General features: G+C 49.5%; 1 protein-coding gene across 1 annotated transcript in view; it reads left to right on the forward strand.

Annotated features, from left to right (window-relative positions):
- atp10b (ATPase phospholipid transporting 10B) overlaps positions 1-20,704 on the forward strand; it is a 229,701-nt gene that overhangs the window by 64,889 nt on the left and 144,108 nt on the right. Inside the window, exons 6-9 of the mRNA XM_070877209.1 lie at positions 3,200-3,331; positions 5,261-5,388; positions 6,967-7,219; positions 7,788-8,029. Coding sequence (XP_070733310.1) covers positions 3,200-3,331; positions 5,261-5,388; positions 6,967-7,219; positions 7,788-8,029 — 755 coding nt within the window. The remainder of the gene's footprint in view (positions 1-3,199; positions 3,332-5,260; positions 5,389-6,966; positions 7,220-7,787; positions 8,030-20,704) is intronic.

A 20,704-nucleotide genomic window follows, 5' to 3' on the forward strand; every position in this document is an offset into this window, starting at 1 on the left:
CCGCCCGGACCAGTCTCGGGACTCAGCAGGCGGGGGGACTTTTGTCGGCATTGCACGCCAGCGGACGCTCCCCAGCAGTCTTCCCTCCCTGCCGGCGTGAGGACCTCACCAAACTTGTTTGGAGGGGAGAGCGCCCAAAACACAGGGAGACTGCTGAGAAAACTCGCCCGCAGCTGGCGGTCAGTCCCCCAAATTCTGGCCCAAAAATGTTAAGAAACATTTTTTAAAAATGTAATTTTTTTGAGGTTTGTCCATCTTTATTTCAGGTTTGCCTTTTCCCTATGTGACAGCCCCAATCTTTGTTTTGCTCGCTCTAGCATATTTTAAAAGTTTAAAATTTTAAGGGCTTACCCACTTCCTTGTTCGCTTTCTGAGAATTCTGTCTTTTGATTGGCTGATTAGGCAGCTTGTTGACATCACGGCAGCTCACACTAGGGGATCCCCACTATACTCCTTTGTTTTAAAATGAGCGTCGGAAAACCCGAACATCTCGACACAGAGATCGCGAGATCTTTGTGCAAAGCTTACTTTGGGGCCACTGGTGAACCCCTTCGCTTCATTGCTGTCCGCAAATTCCAGGCCAATAATTTTAACCTAACCGATGGAAGACTTGTCAACATCTGTGCTTTTTAAAAAAAAATCTGGAATCAAAGAGCTTGTACAGGTTGTACCTCTCCAGTCCGGGACTCTGGTCCGGCAGCATCCCTGGTCTGCCATCGTTCCCGGCAGGGGTCGTGACCTACGCTGTGTCCTGGGGCTTGCTGCTCCTCTTCGCCTCGTTGTCTCTGGTGTTCCCTCCAGGTCGGCGTGGAGACGAAGCGAGGAATGTGGCAGCTGACTGAGGTGCTGAAACTGAGCCTGAGAAACGCTGCACAGTAGGCTTCTGCGCAGCGCATGCGCAGAATGTGGCCAGGTCATTGTCAGCAGCGTTGTCAGCAGTACCCGGTAAGTTTAGGATACTGCTGACAACGCTAGAGTCGGCAGGACCTCGCGTGGTCTGGAAAATTCTCTGGTCCAGCACCAGTCAGGTCCCAAGGCATCCGGACTGGAGAGATACAACTGTATCAGTAAAATTGATCACAAAGCTGTCAGATTGTCATAAAATCCCAACTGGTTCAATAATGTCCTTCAGGGAAGGAAAGCTGCTGTCCTTACCCAGTCTGGCCTGTATATGAATCCAGACCCATGCCAACTTGTTGACTATGATACAGCAGGATAACTAGAGATGGACAACAAATGCCAGCCTTGCCAACGACACGCACATCCTGAGAATGAATTTTTAAAAATGAGCTATTGGAAGCTGATTTTTGTATTTCATTTCACCGCTGCAATGCCGCGTCTTTAATATTAAGAAACCGATTCATTCTATAAAGCTGACTGTGTGAGCTATGAAAGTTGTATTTTACAACCTATCCATGAGCTCATCATGAAAAACCTATTAGCTGTTTTATGATGGGTCATCAATACAATGGTATGCAGTGTCGAAAATCAGAAAGTGTTAGAAATACACAGCTGGTCAGTCAAGAGAAAATACAAGTTGAAGTTTTGGGTGTATACCCTTCCTGTGCTCTGATGGAGAGTCCACGTCCAAACTTAACCTGTCTTTTCAAGAGTGACAGTGGTTTAAATGCCCTTTGGCACATTCTTCCCTATTGGCAGGAACCCAGCTGTTGGATGAAGTTTTACTTCAACATATTATCTGCTATAGCGGTGGACATGTTTTAGCTGAGGTCAGAGTACTGCTTCAGCTGTGGCCACTGCAAGGAGACATTGGGGCCAAAATTGCCCCTTTCTATAAGAGCCGTGGAGTTGCCGACATTTCATAAATTGCCCTCCATTTTTTTGCCAGCGGTGTTCGTCACTGCGCGCCCATGTGCCGCCCCATTGGGCACACACCGAACAACCAGTACTACCCCTTTCCGCCCCGCGTGGGAAATAGCCCCACCAGAGCGGATTGGCTGCCGCTCGCTGCCCCAGACAGCTTTTCCCTGCGGGAAGCTGCTTGTGGCTGGGTAGTGTGTCCACACTTATAGAGAAGGGTGCTCTGCCGTGGCCGGCATTTTATTTTAATTGTCGGCCAACTCCGAGGTCGGTCTGACAATGGCGTCCACGGGATCGATCGGACTTCCAACAGGCAGCCCGGCACCCCCTCTTGGCCCGGCTGCAACCCTCCCTGGTGGCCCAGTGGGTCAAACTAAACTAACTGCAGAGTTCGCAGCAGCCCTCCCCTTTAACTGAAGGGGTGGGACATTGTGACGTGTTAGCGCGACGAGGCATCATCAACGCGGCGTTGATGACATCAACCAACGTCCGCCCTACTCCACGCCGACTTCTGTCCCGAACACAGCATGGAAAAAAAAAAAAATTTAAAGGGCTGGATTTCGCTTTACACTCCACCTCATGGATTGGGCAGAGAAAAATCTTCAAGATCAGTGAGTGTGGCCCCTTTCGGTCGCAGGGCAATTTCGGCCCAGTACCTCTGGGGAGAATGCAAAACACTTTGCAAAGACCAAGAAAATGACACAACAGTACTTAAGCCAAGTACTGTGTTAGTGATTGACAACACTGTTAAAGCTGTATATGGGCTAAAAATGCCAATGACTTGTGTTTTTCATCATCATAGACAGTCCCTTGGAATCGAGAAAGACTTGCTTCCACTCTTAAAATGAGTCCTTAGGTGGCTGAACAGTCCAATACGAGATCCACAGTCCCTGTCACAGGTGGGACAAGTAGTCGTTGAGGGAAAGGGTGGGTGGGACAGGTTTGCCGCACGCTCTTTTCGCTGCCTGCGCTTGATTTCTGCATGCTCTTGGTGATGAGGCTTGAGTGCTCAGCGCCCTCCTGGATGCACTTCCTCCACTTAGGGCGGTCTTTGGCCAGGGACTTCCAGGTGTCAGTAGGGATGTTGCACTTTTTCAGGGAGGCTGTGAGGGTGTCCCTGTAACATTTCCTCTGCCCACGTTTGGCTCGTTTGCCGTGAAAGAGTTCCGAGTAGAGCGCTTTCTTTGGGAGTTTCGTGTTTCTATGTGTTTTTATGCATGTACCCATTGACTGAATCTGTAGCTAGCATTAATGGAGACTTGTAAGTTTAGACCAATCTGAAACCTTAAAATAATATCCAATGTACAGATTTCAGCTGATTTACTGCCAGAGGTATGATGAAATGTGTGACGATTATCAACAATTCTTTAATTTTCAGGTCATGAGACCAAAGCAATGCTTAATAATAATGGACCTCGCTACAAGCGGAGTAAGATGGAGAGGAGAATGAACACTGATGTCCTGTGCTGTGTGGGCCTGCTGGTGGTTATGTGTCTTGTAGGAGCACTGGGTAAGATGTGCGAGGGTAGCAATCTTCAAGTTAGTTGCTGTAGTTGGAAAGGTGCAATTGAGATGTCTGCGCTCCTCAAATTCTGCCCTCTTGAGCATCCCTGATTATAACTGCTCAACCATCAGTGACCGTGTCTTCAGCGGCTTGGGCCCTAAGCTCTGGAACTTCCTCCCTAAACCTCTCCACCTCTCTACCTTTCCACATTTAAGAATTCCTTAAAACCTACCTCTTCAACCAAGCTTTTGATCATCTGCCATAATTTCTTCTTATGTGGCTGTTTTGTCTTATAACAAATTTATCTGTTTTGTCTTATAACACTGCTGTGAAGTGCCTTGGGATGTTTTACTACATTAAAGGTGCTATATAAATAAAAGTTGTTATTGTTGTAAGTCTGACCATGGTGAGGCCATCCCTGGCAGCAATGTGGTCCGGTGCTGATGCCCTCTGTCCTATGCAGCATCAGGTGATTGGGGAGAAGGTTGGTGTGGTTCATGGTGTGCCTGCTGATGTTGGTGTTGGGGCTGATCATGGTGATATTCTGAGGACCAAGGTGAGAGAGAATAAAGTGCAGTCATGCTGATGGAATAGATGGAAAGTGAAATAGAGATGACGGAAGCAATCTGTCAATGGTGAGAGAGACTGGATGGAGACCTGTGTAAAGACTTACAGTATTTTAAATCTGTAGTGGAAATGCATTTTAGAGAAGCTCGTGGTTAAGGGAACATTTCTCAATCATCTGAGAGCTTTGACTTGACATTTGAAGCTATCAGCTCATCAGCTGATTCAATGGCCACCGATCTCCCGCCTCAGCTTCACAGACGAGGTCTAGGCACAGTGGGAAACCAGTGGGCGACCTGTCAAATTCAAAAAGCTGGGAAGGAAAGCATCATTAAGTGTCTGTAAGCAAGCCACTAATGATTTGAATTGGGTCCCCCGCCACTGCCTGACAGGCCTGCTCAGCACTGGCAGACCCAACATCGGGAAATGCAATTGTGCACGTTTTGACAGCGTGTTCCTGGCCCGATATCGATCATTTAAAATTTCACAGCTGACCCGCCACCCATCCCGTCCGCTGCCTTATTTGCTGCATCATTCTTGTGTTGATTTGGCAAGGCATTCTTGCATCTTTTTGTTTGCATCTTTTACAGTTTACATTCTTCCATTGCCTTTCACAATTGTCAAGCTCCACACCATTGACAATGATAAGTTTTAAAGAGAACAACCAGCGAGAAGGATTGCAAAACCTATAGAAATTAATGGGTCTGTTTGTTTACAGTGAGGCAGATTCCAGACCTATTCAAATAAGTAGATCTGTGTTTATTAACAGAGACAGAATGTAAAATCTACTGAACTGAATAAAATTTGCTTATTTAGCCATGATGGCGCAAAAAACTTGTTGAATGGAACAGGTTGTACAACATTTGGTTCAAATCTTCAGAAAATAGAAATGAGTCTCGTTTAAGAGAAATAAAACCTGAGACACTGCTTTCATTGTGTGGAAGATTCATTGTACTCACCCTGACACTGGAGACTGACGTGAATGCATATCATTCACTATACTTACCCTGACTCTCAGGGAATTTGATTTGAAGTAGAAAGCAAACCATGGCAGCAGATGCAATAACATCACATTGACAGTTCTAGGGCACATTGTGGATAATGTTATGATACAGCAAGAGAGAACAGTCAATGTGATATGGATAGTGTTGACATCATCTGTTGTGACTTGTTTATTTTCATTTTCCATAGTACTAAAAGTTATCTTGTATTGCTAATGTTCACGCCAAAGTGTGTGTTCCATCTTCTACTATCCACTGTTTTTATCTATTTTATTGCTTTTACCCAAAAATCAATATTGTATCTTCTCAACACACCACTTTATTTAGAGATTTGTTTTCTGCAATGGAGTGTTTTTATACTTTACCCCAGGCCACAGTATTTGGGTAGGAACCTTCACTATTTGGCCTCCATTTGAACTCCCAGACAAGAAAGGCAACTTCATTTCAGCCGCTGAATCTGGAATCTCCACCTTCCTGACAATGGTGATACTACTGCAGGTAAATCAGATCAATCACTGGCTGCTATTTTGCCTGAATCTGCTTGTATGCTTGACATGCTGTTCAGGAACATTTGAATCCTGAGGGTGCTCAACCAAACAATAGTCACTTTCTTAAGATTCAAAACTTCCACATATTTGGTTATGTTTTTGATAGTCTTGATTAAATGATTGCAATGTGTAGATACAATCTGAATCTAAATTCAAGCTATGATCTAAATTAGTAATTATATAAAATCAGGGTTGAATTGTGAGGGGGCACATTGATAAATACGGTAGCTTAAGGATACAATATATATTGCATGACAGTGGACCCTTGGCTTAAACACACACACACTCACACACATGCAGATTTAGGTCCCTGGTTGCACAAAATATACTATACACTTAAGGCATCACTTTCTCTGCTGACTGACACTTCAATTTTAATTAGGACCTGAACAATACATTTTGAAGTAAGAGTCTGAATTGAAATTCTGATGACCAGAGCACAGCCCATGTTGTCTGTAAGACCAGCTGGTTACTGTTGCAGTGCAAATGTATTCATATAAATACAGCAAATAATTTACTGCATATTATGTAGTGTGTACTTAAAACCAGTGCGATAAACTGTCAGGCACATGTCTCTATGAGAAACATGGAGTAGAGGTTAGGCATGTGTTTGCAGGAGTGCACAGACCATTGGGCATTTCCCCACAAGGAAGGTGAAATAGTCATACCAAGACCATTGCCTTGCTTAGCCACTTGGAACCAGAAGGCTGTGAGCTCCCAGCTGATTTCAGAATGGTACTGACAGTGGTTTAAAAGTAGGTTACCAAGTTGCTTCCTCAACTGTGAATTTAGGAGATCCAATGGGGTACAAATGGTAGAAAGTGTAACATATGCATTACCTTCCCAAATAGGATTATTCGGGCTAGAATTTGGGTTTTCAGCGAAAACGGTACTTTTTTCGTCAAAATTACAGTTTTTGCTTTGCTACTGTTCGCAGGCCAGATATTCAGCTTTTAATTTGTGCAGCGGTGAAAATCGGCATTGCAGGAGGATTTTTACCTATCTGCCTTGGCAACTTAGTCCGAGTCCTATAGCGGTGCGAGAGAGGCCTTGGGAGGGGGAAAAACACCCCCCCCCCCCCGAAAGAATCGGGGGAAAAAAAATTCATAAAACATTCACAAAATCCTTACCGATTAAATCGCTGAAAAATAATTAGAAAAAATAAAAACTTTTAACTTACCTTTTTGCAGGTCTTCATACTTACCACTGCTGGCAGGGCTGCACCGGCAGGTTTTCCCTGTCGGTATTCTGGACGCAGAATACAGGTGCGGAGAGAGCCAAATTTCGGGTAAAAACATTATTTCGGGTCTTGCTCCTCTCCCCAGTGGCACGTGGAAAGCGCCACTGCAAAAATGTGCCTGATGTTCCTGCCGACCGGTTTTTCCAATATGGTGAAATATCGCCAAAAACCCGGTCACAACATCGGCGAATTTATAGCCCTTATGAGAATATTTGTATTGTTCCCTTTAGCTATGTCAAATCTATATGAAACTTCTGATCTCTGAGTTATTTTTGCTTCTATTGGCAGATCTTAATCCCCATTTCTTTATACGTTTCCATTGAACTTGTAAAGTTGGGTCAGATATTCTTCATACACAACGATGTTGATCTGTACGATGAAAGTACCGACACACGCCTGCAGTGTCGAGCTTTGAATATCACTGAGGACCTCGGTCAGATACAGTACATCTTCTCTGACAAGACAGGAACTCTCACCGAAAACAAAATGGTCTTCCGTCGTTGCACCATCATGGGCACAGAGTTCCAACATGATGAAAATAGTGAGGATTACAGCCGTATGAACATTAACATATTAAATGAACTAGAACAAAGATTAAAAGTACACAATTTTTTGATTTAAATGCTGTTCGTCAGGAAATTAACTGGTTTGCAAATAATTCAAGATAGAGCAGTCTGTACATGAACTGTGGATACAATTTGATGGGTTAAGCCAATTATTAATAATAGTGTGCGTTGTTTTAATTTCTGATGAACTGCACCAGTGTGGCATTTCTAGTTCACGCAGCAGTCAGCCTTGTGGTATGTCCAGGTGATATTACCAATTCAGTGCCACATAGATCGCATTGTGACAAGTTCTGTGCCGTTGACCCAAGCCATTATGAACAAAGTTAAGATTGACCCTCACTTAACACCATACAGCTAATTGTAGACAGAAAAGCTTTCATCCCATCCATCTGGATAGACACATGTCTCAGTGGTGAAAGGACAGTGTGTTAGTCTGCTACTCCACTGATTCCATAGCCTATAGTGTTTAATCAAAGTGAATAGACTACAGTTTAACTAGCATGAGCAATTTCTGATCATTTTCCTGAATGTCTTTTCATTTAGCAAAGCGATTATTTACATACACACAGCTGGACTCTTATGGCGAAGAAGAGCAACTGTTGCAGAGCACAGCCTCTTTAACCAACCTCCAGAGTAATACATCCCACCTGAGGCAGAAGAGCAAAAGGCCTATGCAGCGATCGCAAAGCATCTCTTCCCAGCAGCAGTTCACCGAAAGTCGTAAGATGTCAGTGAGGCATTGTGGTAGCCTCTCCTCTCAGGGAGTGGCATTCAGCAGCTCAATAGTAAGTAGAGGAGCAGTATTTGCGTACATTCTGGTTGGAGCAAATTCTTCACATTGTTCTTCCATCCTGGGCATGCTTTACAGTCTAAGTCCTGTGAGAAACAATACTTTAGATTAAAACTACAAATGATTTTGTTCCGTGAGTATCTGCACTGAGTGAGCTAGTCTGAGCCATGGCAGCAGTCGGGGTGTTGTAAGTGGCCTTAGAGCTCCTGGTTTAGGGAGGAGGAAGTTCTTAGGGTTCCTGTACTTGATCGTTATCTAATAATTCCTGCTGAAACTACGTATGTATCAATGTTAAGTGGAATCAGACTTTCCTGTGACAACCCCAGTGGTCAATTGGCCACCTGGCACTCATTTTTAAGACTTGTACCTGAGGTACCAGAAAGTAACCAGTGATGATGGGATGATTCCCTTGCAAACCGTCAGTGCCTTCCAGAGAGGATAGAAGTAATACTGATTTTCAGAAAAAAGGTACAAATGTACAACTTGCCACTCAGTTTGTACCACAAGAGTTCTGGGATGTGGAGTCACCGTTTAGAGTCTTCAAATTTAAAAATGTTACATATTAAATGTTACATTTTTTTTTCTTTCCCGCTCTGTCTTTTTCTCACTAAATATAATCTTCCTGTCTCTCTCTCTTATTTCCCTTTCTGTACCTGATTTGACATTGCATTTACCCACTCTAAGTTACACTTCCTTCTCAATCCTTGCACTGTTATTTCAGCGTCCTTTAATCTGATTGGTTAAAAGGCTACATGGTTGGTTTCCCTGTTCACTCAGATTCTAGGGGCCCAGGTTTCCGCCCTCTGGAAAAACGGCACACCTCCACAAGGTGCGCCGACTTTCTGGAATAAAAAGGGCGCCAAAAACATACCTTGTGATTCTCTGGTCTCCTCAGGACGTCTTCGTGCTCGGCGTAGCGCAGCACAAGGGGTCGGGGGCGGAGCCAGGTCCCGGCGCTGGAAACAGTGCCGGGAACTCTGCACATGTGCGCTGGAGTGTGCGTGCATGTACAGTAGCTCCTCGCCCCCGAGGCTGCGTGGGAGGGGCCCGAAGCATGCCGGCCCCTAGCCCTGGCCAAATGGGCTCCCCAGGTGAAGATCGGGACTCGGCCTTCCTCCCGTTCAGCTCCCCCACTCCCTCCCTCCCGTTCAGCCTCCCCCCCCCCGCACCTCTCTCCACGACATCAGCGAGGCCGGCATCTCGCTGGGTCGGATCCCGCCCGAAGTGTTGGCGGCGGCGGTCCGGCCCGTTCAGCCTCCTCTCCCCCCTCCTCTCCTTCCCCCCTCCTCTTCCCCCTCCCCTCCCCCTCCCTCCCTCCTCCTCTCCCCCTCCTCTCTTTCCCCCCTCCTCTCTTTCCCCCCTCCTCTCTTTCCCCCCTCCTCTCTTTCCCCCCTCCTCTCTTTCCCCCCTCCTCTCTTTCCCCCTCCTCTCTTTCCCCCCTCCTCTCTTTCCCCCTCCTCTCTTCCCCCTCCTCTCTTTCCCCCCTCCTCTCTTTCCCCCTCCTTCTCTTTCCCCCCTCCTCTCTTTCCCCCCTCCTCTCTTTCCCCCCTCCTCTCTTTCCCTCCTCTCTTTCCCCCTCCTCTCTTTCCCCTCCTCTCTCTTCCCCCCTCCTCTCTTTCCCCCTCCTCTCTTTCCCCCCTCCTCTCTTTCCCCCCTCCTCTCTTTCCCCCCTCCTCTCTTTCCCCCCTCCTCTCTTTCCCCCCTCCTCTCTTTCCCCCTCCTCTCTTTCCCCCCTCCTCTCTTTCCCCCCTCCTCTCTTTCCCCCTCCTCTCTTTCCCCCCTCCTCTCCCCCTCCTCTCCCCCCTCCTCTCCCCCCTCCTCTCCCCCCTCCTTCTCCCCCCTCCTCTCCCCCCTCCTCTCCCCCCTCCTCTCCCCCCTCCTCTCCCCCCTCCTCTCCCCCCTCCTCTCCCCCCCTCCTCTCCCCCCTCCTCTCCCCCCTCCTCTCCCCCTCCTCTCCCACCTCCCCTCCCCTCCCACCTCCCCTCCCCTCCCACCTCCCCTCCCCTCCCACCTCCCCTCCCCCTCCCACCTCCCCTCCCTCCCACCTCCCCTCCCACCTCCCCTCCCACCTCCCCTCCCACCTCCCCTCCCACCTCCCCTCCCACCTCACCTCCCACCTCACCTCACCTCCCACCTCACCTCACCTCCCCACCTCACCTCACCTCCCACCTCACCTCACCTCCAACCTCACCTCACCTCCCACCTCACCTCACCTCCCCTCCCACCTCACCTCACCTCCCACCTCACCTCACCTCCCACCTCACCTCACCTCCCCACCTCACCTCACCTCCCCTCCCACCTCACCTCCCCTCCCACCTCACCTCACCTCCCACCTCACCTCACCTCACCTCCCACCTCACCTCACCTCCCACCTCACCTCACCTCCCCTCCCACCTCACCTCACCACCCACCTCACCTCACCTCACCTCCCCTCCCACCTCACCTCCCCTCCCACCTCACCTCACCTCCCACCTCACCTCACCTCCCACCTCACCTCACCTCCCCTCCCACCTCACCTCCCCACCCACCTCCCCACCCACCTCCCCCACCCACCTCCCCACCCACCTCCCCACCCACCTCCCCACCCACCTCCCCACCCACCTCCCCTCCCACCTCCCCTCCCACCTCCCCTCCCACCTCCGCTCCCACCTCCCCTCCCACCTCCCCTCCCACCTCCCTCCCACCTCCCCTCCCACCTCCCCTCCCACCTCACCTCCCACCTCACCTCCCACCTCACCTCCCACCTCACCTCACCTCCCACCTCACCTCACCTCCCACCTCACCTCACCTCCCACCTCACCTCACCTCCCACCTCACCTCACCTCCCACCTCACCTCACCTCCCACCTCACCTCACCTCCCACCTCACCTCACCTCCCACCTCACCTCACCTCCCACCTCACCTCCCACCTCACCTCACACCTCCCACCTCACCTCACCTCCCACCTCACCTCACCTCACCTCCCACCTCACCTCCCACCTCACCTCACCTCACCTCACCTCACCTCACCTCCCACCTCACCTCACCTCACCTCCCCTCCCACCTCACCTCCCCACCCACCTCCCCACCCACCTCCCCACCCACCTCCCCACCCACCTCCCCACCCACCTCCCCACCCACCTCCCCTCCCACCTCCCCTCCCCACCTCCCCTCCCACCTCCGCTCCCACCTCCCCTCCCACCTCCCCTCCCACCTCCCCTCCCACCTCCCCTCCCACCTCCCCTCCCACCTCACCTCCCACCTCACCTCCCACCTCACCTCCCACCTCACCTCACCTCCCACCTCACCTCACCTCCCACCTCACCTCACCTCCCACCTCACCTCACCTCCCACCTCACCTCACCTCCCACCTCACCTCACCTCCCACCTCACCTCACCTCCCACCTCACCTCACCTCCCACCTCACCTCCCACCTCACCTCACACCTCCCACCTCACCTCACCTCCCACCTCACCTCACCTCACCTCCCACCTCACCTCCCACCTCACCTCACCTCCCCTCCCACCTCACCTCACCTCCCACCTCACCTCACCTCCAACCTCACCTCACCTCCCACCTCACCTCACCTCACCTCCCACCTCACCTCACCTCCCACCTCACCTCACCTCACCTCCCACCTCACCTCACCTCACCTCCCACCTCACCTCACCTCACCTCACCTCACCTCACCTCCCACCTCACCTCACCTCACCTCACCTCCCACCTCACCTCCCCTCCCACCTCACCTCACCTCCCACCTCACCTCACCTCCCACCTCACCTCACCTCCCCTCCCACCTCACCTCCCCACCCACCTCCCCACCCACCTCCCCACCCACCTCCCCACCCACCTCCCCACCCACCTCCCCACCCACCTCCCCTCCCACCTCCCCTCCCACCTCCCCTCCCACCTCCCCTCCCACCTCCCTTCCCACCTCCCCTCCCACCTCCCCTCCCACCTCACCTCCCACCTCACCTCCCACCTCACCTCCCACCTCACCTCACCTCCCACCTCACCTCACCTCCCACCTCACCTCACCTCCCACCTCCCACCTCACCTCACCTCACCTCCCACCTCACCTCACCTCCCACCTCACCTCACCTCACCTCCCACCTCACCTCACCTCACCTCCCACCTCACCTCACCTCACCTCCCACCTCACCTCACCTCCCACCTCACCTCACCTCCCACCTCACCTCACCTCACCTCCCACCTCACCTCACCTCACCTCACCTCACCTCACCTCACCTCCCACCTCACCTCCCCTCCCACCTCACCTCACCTCCCACCTCACCTCACCTCCCACCTCACCTCACCTCCCCTCCCACCTCACCTCCCCACCCACCTCCCCACCCACCTCCCCACCCACCTCCCCTCCCACCTCCCCTCCCACCTCCCCTCCCACCTCCCCTCCCACCTCCCCTCCCACCTCCCCTCCCACCTCCCCTCCCACCTCACCTCCCACCTCACCTCCCACCTCACCTCACCTCACCTCCCACCTCACCTCACCTCCCACCTCACCTCACCTCCCACCTCACCTCACCTCCCACCTCACCTCACCTCCCACCTCACCTCACCTCCCACCTCACCTCACCTCCCACCTCACCTCACCTCCCACCTCACCTCACCTCCCACCTCACCTCACCTCCCACCTCACCTCACCTCCCACCTCACCTCACCTCCCACCTCACCTCACCTCCCACCTCACCTCACCTCCCACCTCACCTCACCTCCCACCTCACCTCACCTCCCACCTCACCTCACCTCCCACCTCACCTCCCACCTCACCTCCCACCTCACCTCCCACCTCCCACCTCACCTCACCTCCCACCTCACCTCACCTCACCTCCCACCTCACCTCCCACCTCACCTCACCTCCCCTCCCACCTCACCTCCCCTCCCACCTCACCTCCCCTCCCACCTCACCTCCCCTCCCACCTCACCTCCCCTCCCACCTCACCTCCCCTCCCACCTCACCTCCTTCCCCACTCTTCTCTCCCCATCCTCTCCCCCCTCCTCTCCTCCTCTAACCCCTCCCCCTCCCCCCTCCTCTCCCCTCCCCTCTCTCTCCTTTCCCTTCCTCACCCCTCCTCTCCCCCCTCCCTCCCTCCCCTTCTCTCCCTTCCTCCTCTCTCTCCCTCCCCCTCGTCTTCCTCCTCTCCCTCTCTCCCTTCCTCCCTCCCCCGCTCCTCCTCTCCCTCCCCCATCCTCCCTCCCTCCCTTCCCCCCATCCACCCTCTCTCCCCCACCCCTCGCTGTCAGAAACACAGAGACACTGACAGATACAGAGAGAGAGAGACACTGACAGATAGTTTTGGGGGGGGGCAGGGGGGCATCTCAGCATGCTGTTGGAGGGCTCCCGTTGCTGCTGTAGGTGAGTAGAAACTTAATTTTTGATTGATTTATTTTGTTTTTATTTTTACTTTTTAAATTTTTTTTGATGATTTATTGGTTGATTTAATGATTTATTTATCATTTATTATTTATGATAGCTCTTTATTTGTAAAAGTGAAGTGTTTAATGTTTGTAAACCCCTCTCCTCTGCCACCCCCATCTCTCGTTCCCTGCGCCTAATTTTCTAAGTGTAGACAAGGTTTTTCTGAGCATACAAAAATCTACACTTACTCCATTCTAAGTTAGTTTGGAGTAGGTTTTCGCTGCCTAAACTTGCAAAACAGGCGTAAGTGGCTGGACACGTCCCCTATTGAAAAAAAAATCTGGTCTAAAATGAAACTATTCTAACTCACTAGAACTGGAGCAAACTAAATGCCGAGAATTGCAATTTCTAAGATGCTCCATTCTAAACTAGTTGCTCCAAAAAAATAGTAGCAACTCAGGCCGAAACTTGAGCCCATAATGTGCAGTTTCCCTCGCTGCAGCATTATTAGCCCGCACTTTCAGCAACTTGCCGCGCAAAAATGTAAAAACCTAAATGTGCAAGGGCAAGTCTAACCAACGCCATTAGATGCTCTGCTACAGGAAAATCTGGGTCAATAGCATTGGTCGACTCTCAAGTGCCTCCTTCAAATCTTTTTGGGTTGACTTCACTTCATTGTAGGTTTTTAATAATTTAAGCTGTCAGTGATCAGATGTTTTCATATTTATGGATTTGCCATGCCAACCTACAGGAGGCTGTAAAAGACCCTCCTGCAAGTAATTTTTTTTAAGTTTAACAATCCACAAACTGGCCTCACAATTGGAACTGCCACCTTCACTGTATTTTCAAAATTCTAGCATCACGATGTAGGATTCAGTCTCTGACATCTAGCTTTCAGCATCAGTTGCTATATGTTGAATGTAATGCTTGGGCAATGTTGGGGGAGAATTCAGTGTGGTGGAGTGCTGGCTGTTAAAGATTGCTGAGCCTCAGCAATTCAGCAACCCTGATTGGAATGTCAGCCATCCTAAAGAAAGTTTCTATTATATGGTTGTGAGACAAGTAGTGGGGTTTATTTTATAGATAATGCTTGAGGATCAGATTTTCTTTTATTCTATCTCTGGGCCTTTCATGAAGCTTCATTTATTCATTTGCCCAAGAGCCAAAAGCTCCTGCACATTCAGTTACAAGCAGCTAATCGGAATGACGCATGGCAAGTGGAATAATTAAATTAGCCACAACCTTTTAGTTCACATAATTAAAATTTAAAGTCTAGTACCAAATCAAACGGTAGGTGTCCATAAAATTACATTATAAGAAAAAGCAAAGTTTGTCTTTCATTCTCTCTCTGGTCAAAGTATCCTCTACCTTGCTCCAATTTCTTTAGCCATTCCTGGTTCTCAAACAGAGGAATTATTTTTCAGAACTTGCCATCAGTTGTTTAAAGTAAACATAATTTTGTTTCCCTTTACTGAACCTATATTACATTCCAAATTGCATTGTGCACATCCACAGGCACGGAAAGATTGTTGGAATATTATGTGGAGATGAGGGTTAGCCAATATGGACCAACTTCTTTTCTCACTCTGCCTTACCTGGACAGGGGGGGTGGGGGGATGGGGGCCTGTGGATGGGGGTGGGAAGAGAAGAGAAGAAATGCACATTTGTGATGGGCAAAAACACAGTCTGTCCATATCCAACGATCATAGGCGCAGGAAGATGCATAAACAGTGAGTTCAAGTATCATAATTGTATGGATGAGACTGAGTGGAGATTTTTGAGCAATAATTGAAGGCTAGAATTCCAAAATAAGAGCTGCATTTCATTATTAGCAATCAATCAACATTAATACATTTAACATTTTTTCCACTCCAATCAAATGCTGCAATTTAAATTGATTCCTCTTTTAAGGTATTTTCTCTCTCTCTACTGCACTGTACTGAGGTGGACAGGAGATCCAGTCTAAAATTACCCTGAATATTTCTCCGAGATGTGAAAGAGAGAATACAGGGTCACTTTACTTTCAATATCTCCCCCCCACACCCCCCCACTCCAAAAATGGTGAAGAACATGTCCTTTTCTAAGCAGCTCCCTCTTGCAGAAATCAGTAACTAAACACTGATTTTAATCTAACCTGCGGGTCATAAATCGTTTTACGTTCCATTGAAATCAGATGGGGTGTAAAATGGGCAACTGATCTGAACCCGCCTGTTCCTACCGGTCGAGTTAGTTTAAAATTGGCACTTTTGGCAGACCATGCATATTTATCTATGCTGTAGATAGGTCCTTTTCTTTCTGCCCTCATTGTTAGTGGAAGTTTTCAGAGAGGGATTATGAATCGGAACAGTGAATACTCTGAGTTTAAATATGGTAAATGTTTACTAAAATAAAAAAATAATCATGATGTGAATGGGGAAGACTGTTGGATTAATAATGACCAATCATTAACCTGAATATTATAGAGCTGAGAGAGAAGGATAGCACGGATATTTGTTAAAGATGGAGTATGTTGTTTAAAAAGTATTGGGCTAGAATTTGCGTAGCGCCCCATTTGGGGTGCTAACTTTGCGGAAGAAAAAGATTTTCAGCTGATGGGAACTTCCGCTTTAGCTCCAAGAGGGAAGTGGAGTATTTAGCGCTCCATCACTTACCTTTGAGCGCTAAAGGGAGTGAGAGGGATGGTAATGGCAGAGCGCTGCACAATGGAGGCTGCTTCACTCGCTTAAAAGAAAAGGCCAATGTTGCTTTCATTCAATTTTCACCATATCTCTGTGGGGCCACGGGACCTGCGCTAGGTGCATTACAGCCCCAAGCACTCCGAGAGCAGGGCTGATGAATCGCGGAGTCCAAAAAAAGCAAAAGACAGCAGACCAGGAAGATTAATAAATTTAGGCCTACCTGACCACCACTGCCTTTAATTAGCGCTCCCCAAGCAGCCAGCCGAGGTGGCATCGCCTCCTGCAGCTGCTGTTGCTGACACTTGGCGATGCTGCAGGGGGTGGGAGCGAATATTGCATCTGGAGCAGTAATAGGGCGCTGCCCACCGGATGATGTCAAGATCTACCGGACGCAAGAGAGCGAGGTGGCCAGCACAAAACTGCCAGGGAAGTTCGCGGGCTTTGGTGAATTCACCGTGCCTGGTCGGTAACCATTTCGCGCCATGTTACCGCCCCCACAGGCGCTAACAAGAGGCACAAACCAGGCCAATTTCTCTCTCATTGTTTCAGGGCTTCAGTGAAGAATGAATAAAGTGGACTGAGCAGATTGATTAATGGAGCACAAAAATCTAGGCTGACACGCCTCCAGTGCAGTAGTGGGGGAGTGCTGAACTGTTGGAGGTGCCGTCTTTCAGATATGACGTTAAACAGAGGCCATACCTGCTCTTTCAGGTGGACATAAAAGATCCCATGGCACTATTTCGAAGAAGAGCAGAGGAGTTATTCCTGGTGTCCTGGCCAATATTTATCCCTCAATCAACATAACAAAAACGGATTATCTGGTCATTATCACACTGCAGTTTGTGGGCAATTTGGCTGCCGCGTTTCCTACATTACAGCAGTGACTACACTTCATCGACAACAAAGCCCCAAAGCGGAGGGGGCAACCGAACCAGTGCTGCAAAAAAGTCAATGCCAGAACACTTAAGGACCCAGCTAAGAGAGCCCTATACACCAAACGACTCACAACTAACCAGGTGTGCCTTGACGACCCCAAAATGCAGAATGCCCACAGCGCTTGGTCTGCCCTCCAGGCCTGCAAAGAGACACTCGGTTACTCAACCAGGAAACACCAGGACTGGTTTGATAAGAATGAACAGGAGATGCAAGAGCTAATAGATTGCTAGCGCAGGACATTTCTGAGCCTTAAATAACAACCCAACGCAGGAGCAGCAAAGCAGCATTACAGACAGCTCAAGGCTGAGGTCCAACAAAAAACCCGGCACCTAAAGAACAGGTGGTGGATGGAGAAAACGCAAGAGATACAGCAGCTGGCCGACAACCATGATGTGCGAGGATTCTTCATCGCAGTCAAGGCCACCTATGGGCCAAACACCCAAGTACCCACCCCACTGCTGGCCAAGAATGGGGAAACACTCATCAAGGACACCGAGGCAGTCAGGGCTTGCTGGAAGGAGCACTTCGAAGATCTCCTCAATCGAGACTCTGCCTTTGACTCGAGTGTTCTCGACTCCATCCCACAGTATGCTATCTGCCATCACCTCAATGAGACCCCAACACTGCATGAGGTAGAAAAATCCATAAGCCAGCTTAAAAACAAGGCTACAGGTGTGGCCAGAATCCCTGCTGAGGCATTGAAGTATGGCGGAGAGGTACTGCTGGCCTCTTTCTTGCCGCCATGCTTCACCTCACAGTCAACATGGACCTCATCTCTCTCATCTGGAGGCAGGAGAGTATGCCGGGGACCTCAGAGATGCAGTAATCGTGACCATCTTTAAAAAAGGGGACATGACGGACTGCGGCAACTACAGAGGAATCTCCCTGCTATCAGCCACTGGGAAAGTCGTCGCTAGAGTCCTCCTCAACCGTCTTCTTCCGTGGCCGAGGAGCTCCACCTGGAGTCGCAGTGCGGATTTCGTCCCCTATGGGGCACAACGTACATGATTTTCGCAGCACAACAGTGGCAGCCATTGTACATGGCCGCCGTCGACCTTACAAAGGCCTTTGACACTGTCAACTGCGAGGGTCTATGGAGCGTCCTCCTCCATTTCGGATGCCCCCAAAAAGTTTGGCGCCATCCTCCGCCTGCACCACGGTGACATGCAGGCCATGATCCTCACCAACGGATCCATCACAGACCCAATCCACTTCCGAACCAGGGTCAAACAGGGCTGTGTTATCGCCCCAACCCTCTTCTCAATCTTTCTTGCTGCCATGCTCCACCTCACAGTCAACAAGCTCTCCGCTGGAGTGGAACTAAACTACAGAACCAGTGGGAACCTGTTCAACCTGAACCGTCTCCAGGCCAGATCCAAGACCACACCAACCTGTGTTGTCAAACGACAGTATGCGGACGACTCCTGCATCTGCGCACATACAGAGGTTGCACTCCAGGACATAGACGATGTACTTACTGAGGCGTACGAAAGCGTGGGCCTTACGCTAAACATCCATAAGACAAAGGTCCTCCACCAGCCTGTCCTCACCGCACAGCACTGCCCCCCAATCATCAAGATCCACGGCGCGGCCCTGGACACCGTGGACCACTTCCCATATCTCGGAAGCCTCCTATCAACAAGAGCAGGCATCGACAATGAGAAAAAGCAGCAAACCTGAGGACTGGGAGAATTTTATAATTCAGCAGAGGAGGACAAAGGGTTTAATTAGGAGGGAGAAAATAGAGTATGAGAGGAAGCTTGCTGGGAACATAAAAACTAACTGCAAAAACTTCTATAGATATGTGATTAGTGAAGACAAACGTAGGTCCCTTGCAGTCAGATTCAGGTGAATTTATAATGGGGAACAAAGAAATGGCGGACCAGTTGAAAAAATACTTTGGTTCTGTCTTATCGAAGGAAGACACAAATAACTTTCTGGAAATACTAGGGGACCGAGGATCTAGTAAGAAGGGGAAACTGAAGGAAATCCTTATTAGGCGGGAAATTGTGTTCGGGAAATTGATGGGATTGAAGGCCGATAAATCCCGGGGCCTGATAGTCTGCATCCCAGAGTACTTAAGGAAGTGGCCCTAGAAATAGTGGATGCATTGGTGATCATTTTCCAACAGTCGATCGATTCTGGATCAGTTCCCATGGACTGCAGGGTAGCTAATGTAACACCACTTTTTAAAAAAGGAGGGAGAGAGAAAATGTGTAATTATAAACTGGTTAGCCTGACATCAGTAGTGGGGAAAATGTTGGAATCAATTATTAGAGATGAAATAGCAGCTCATTTGGAAAGCAGTGACAGGATCGGTCCAAGTCACCATGGATTTATGAAAGGGAAATCATGCTTGACAAATCTTCTAGAATTTTTTGAGGATGTAACTGGTAGAGTAGACAAGGGAGAACCAGTGGATGTGGTGTATTTGGACTTTGAAAAGGCTTTTGACAAGGTCCCATACAAGAGATTGGTGTGCAAAATTAAAGCACATGGTATTGGGGGTAATGTACTGACGTGGATAGAGAACTGGTTGGCAGACAGGAAGCAGAGAGTCGGAATAAACGGGCCCTTTTTAGAATGGCAGGCAGTGACTAGTGGGGTGCCGCAGGGCTCAGTGCTGGGACCCCAGCTATTTACAATATATATATCAATGATTTGGATGAAGGAATTGAGTGTAATATCTCCAAGTTTGCAGATGACACTAAGCTGGGTGGAGGTGTGAGCTGTGAGGAGGACGATAAGAGGCTGCAGGGTGACTTGGACAGGTTGGATGAGTGGGCAAATGCATGGCAGATGCAATATAATGTGAATAAATGTGAGGTTATCCACTTTGGGGGCAAAAACATGAGGGCACAATATTATCTGAATGGCGGCAGATTAGAAAAAAGGGGAGGTGCAACAAGACCTGGGTGTCTTTGTATATCAGTCATTGAAAGTTGGCATGCAGGTACAGCAGGCGGTGAAGAAGGCAAAATGATATGTTGGCCTTCATAGCTAGGGAATTTGAGTATAGGAGCAGGGAAGTCTTACTGCAGTTGTACAGGGCCTTACTGAGTCCTAATCTGAGGAAGGACATTCTTGCTATTGAGGGAGTGCAACGAAGGTTCACCAGATTGATTCCTGGGATGACAGGACTGACATATGAGGAAAGACTGGATCGACTGGGCCTGTATTCACTGGAGTTTAGAAGGATGAGAGGGGATCTCACAGAAACGTTTAAGATTCTGATGGGACTGGACAGGTTAGATGCAGGAAGAATGTTCCCGATGTTGGGGAAGTCCAGAACCAGGGGACATAGGCTAAGGATAAGGGGTAAGCCATTTAGGACTGAGATGAGGAGAAACTTCTTCACTCAGATTTGTGGAATTCCCTACCACAGAGAGTTGTTGATGCCAGTTCATTGGATATATTCAAGAGGAAGTTAGATATGGCCCTTACTGCTAAAGGGATCAAGGGGTATGGAGAGAAAGCAGAAAAGGGGTACTGAGGTGAATGATCAGCCATGATCTTATTGAATGGTGGTTCAGGCTCGAAGGTCTGAATGGCCTATTCCTGCACCTATTTTCTATGTTTCTATCCAACACTGCCTCCAGTGCGCCAGTGCAGCCTTCGGCCGCCTGAGGAAAAGAGTGTTTGAAGACCAGGCCCTCAAAACTGCCACCAAGCTCATGGTCTACCGGGCTGAAGTAATACC

The sequence above is a fragment of the Pristiophorus japonicus genome, chromosome 4, assembly GCF_044704955.1.
Source record: "Pristiophorus japonicus isolate sPriJap1 chromosome 4, sPriJap1.hap1, whole genome shotgun sequence".
Taxonomy (NCBI): domain Eukaryota; kingdom Metazoa; phylum Chordata; class Chondrichthyes; family Pristiophoridae; genus Pristiophorus; species Pristiophorus japonicus.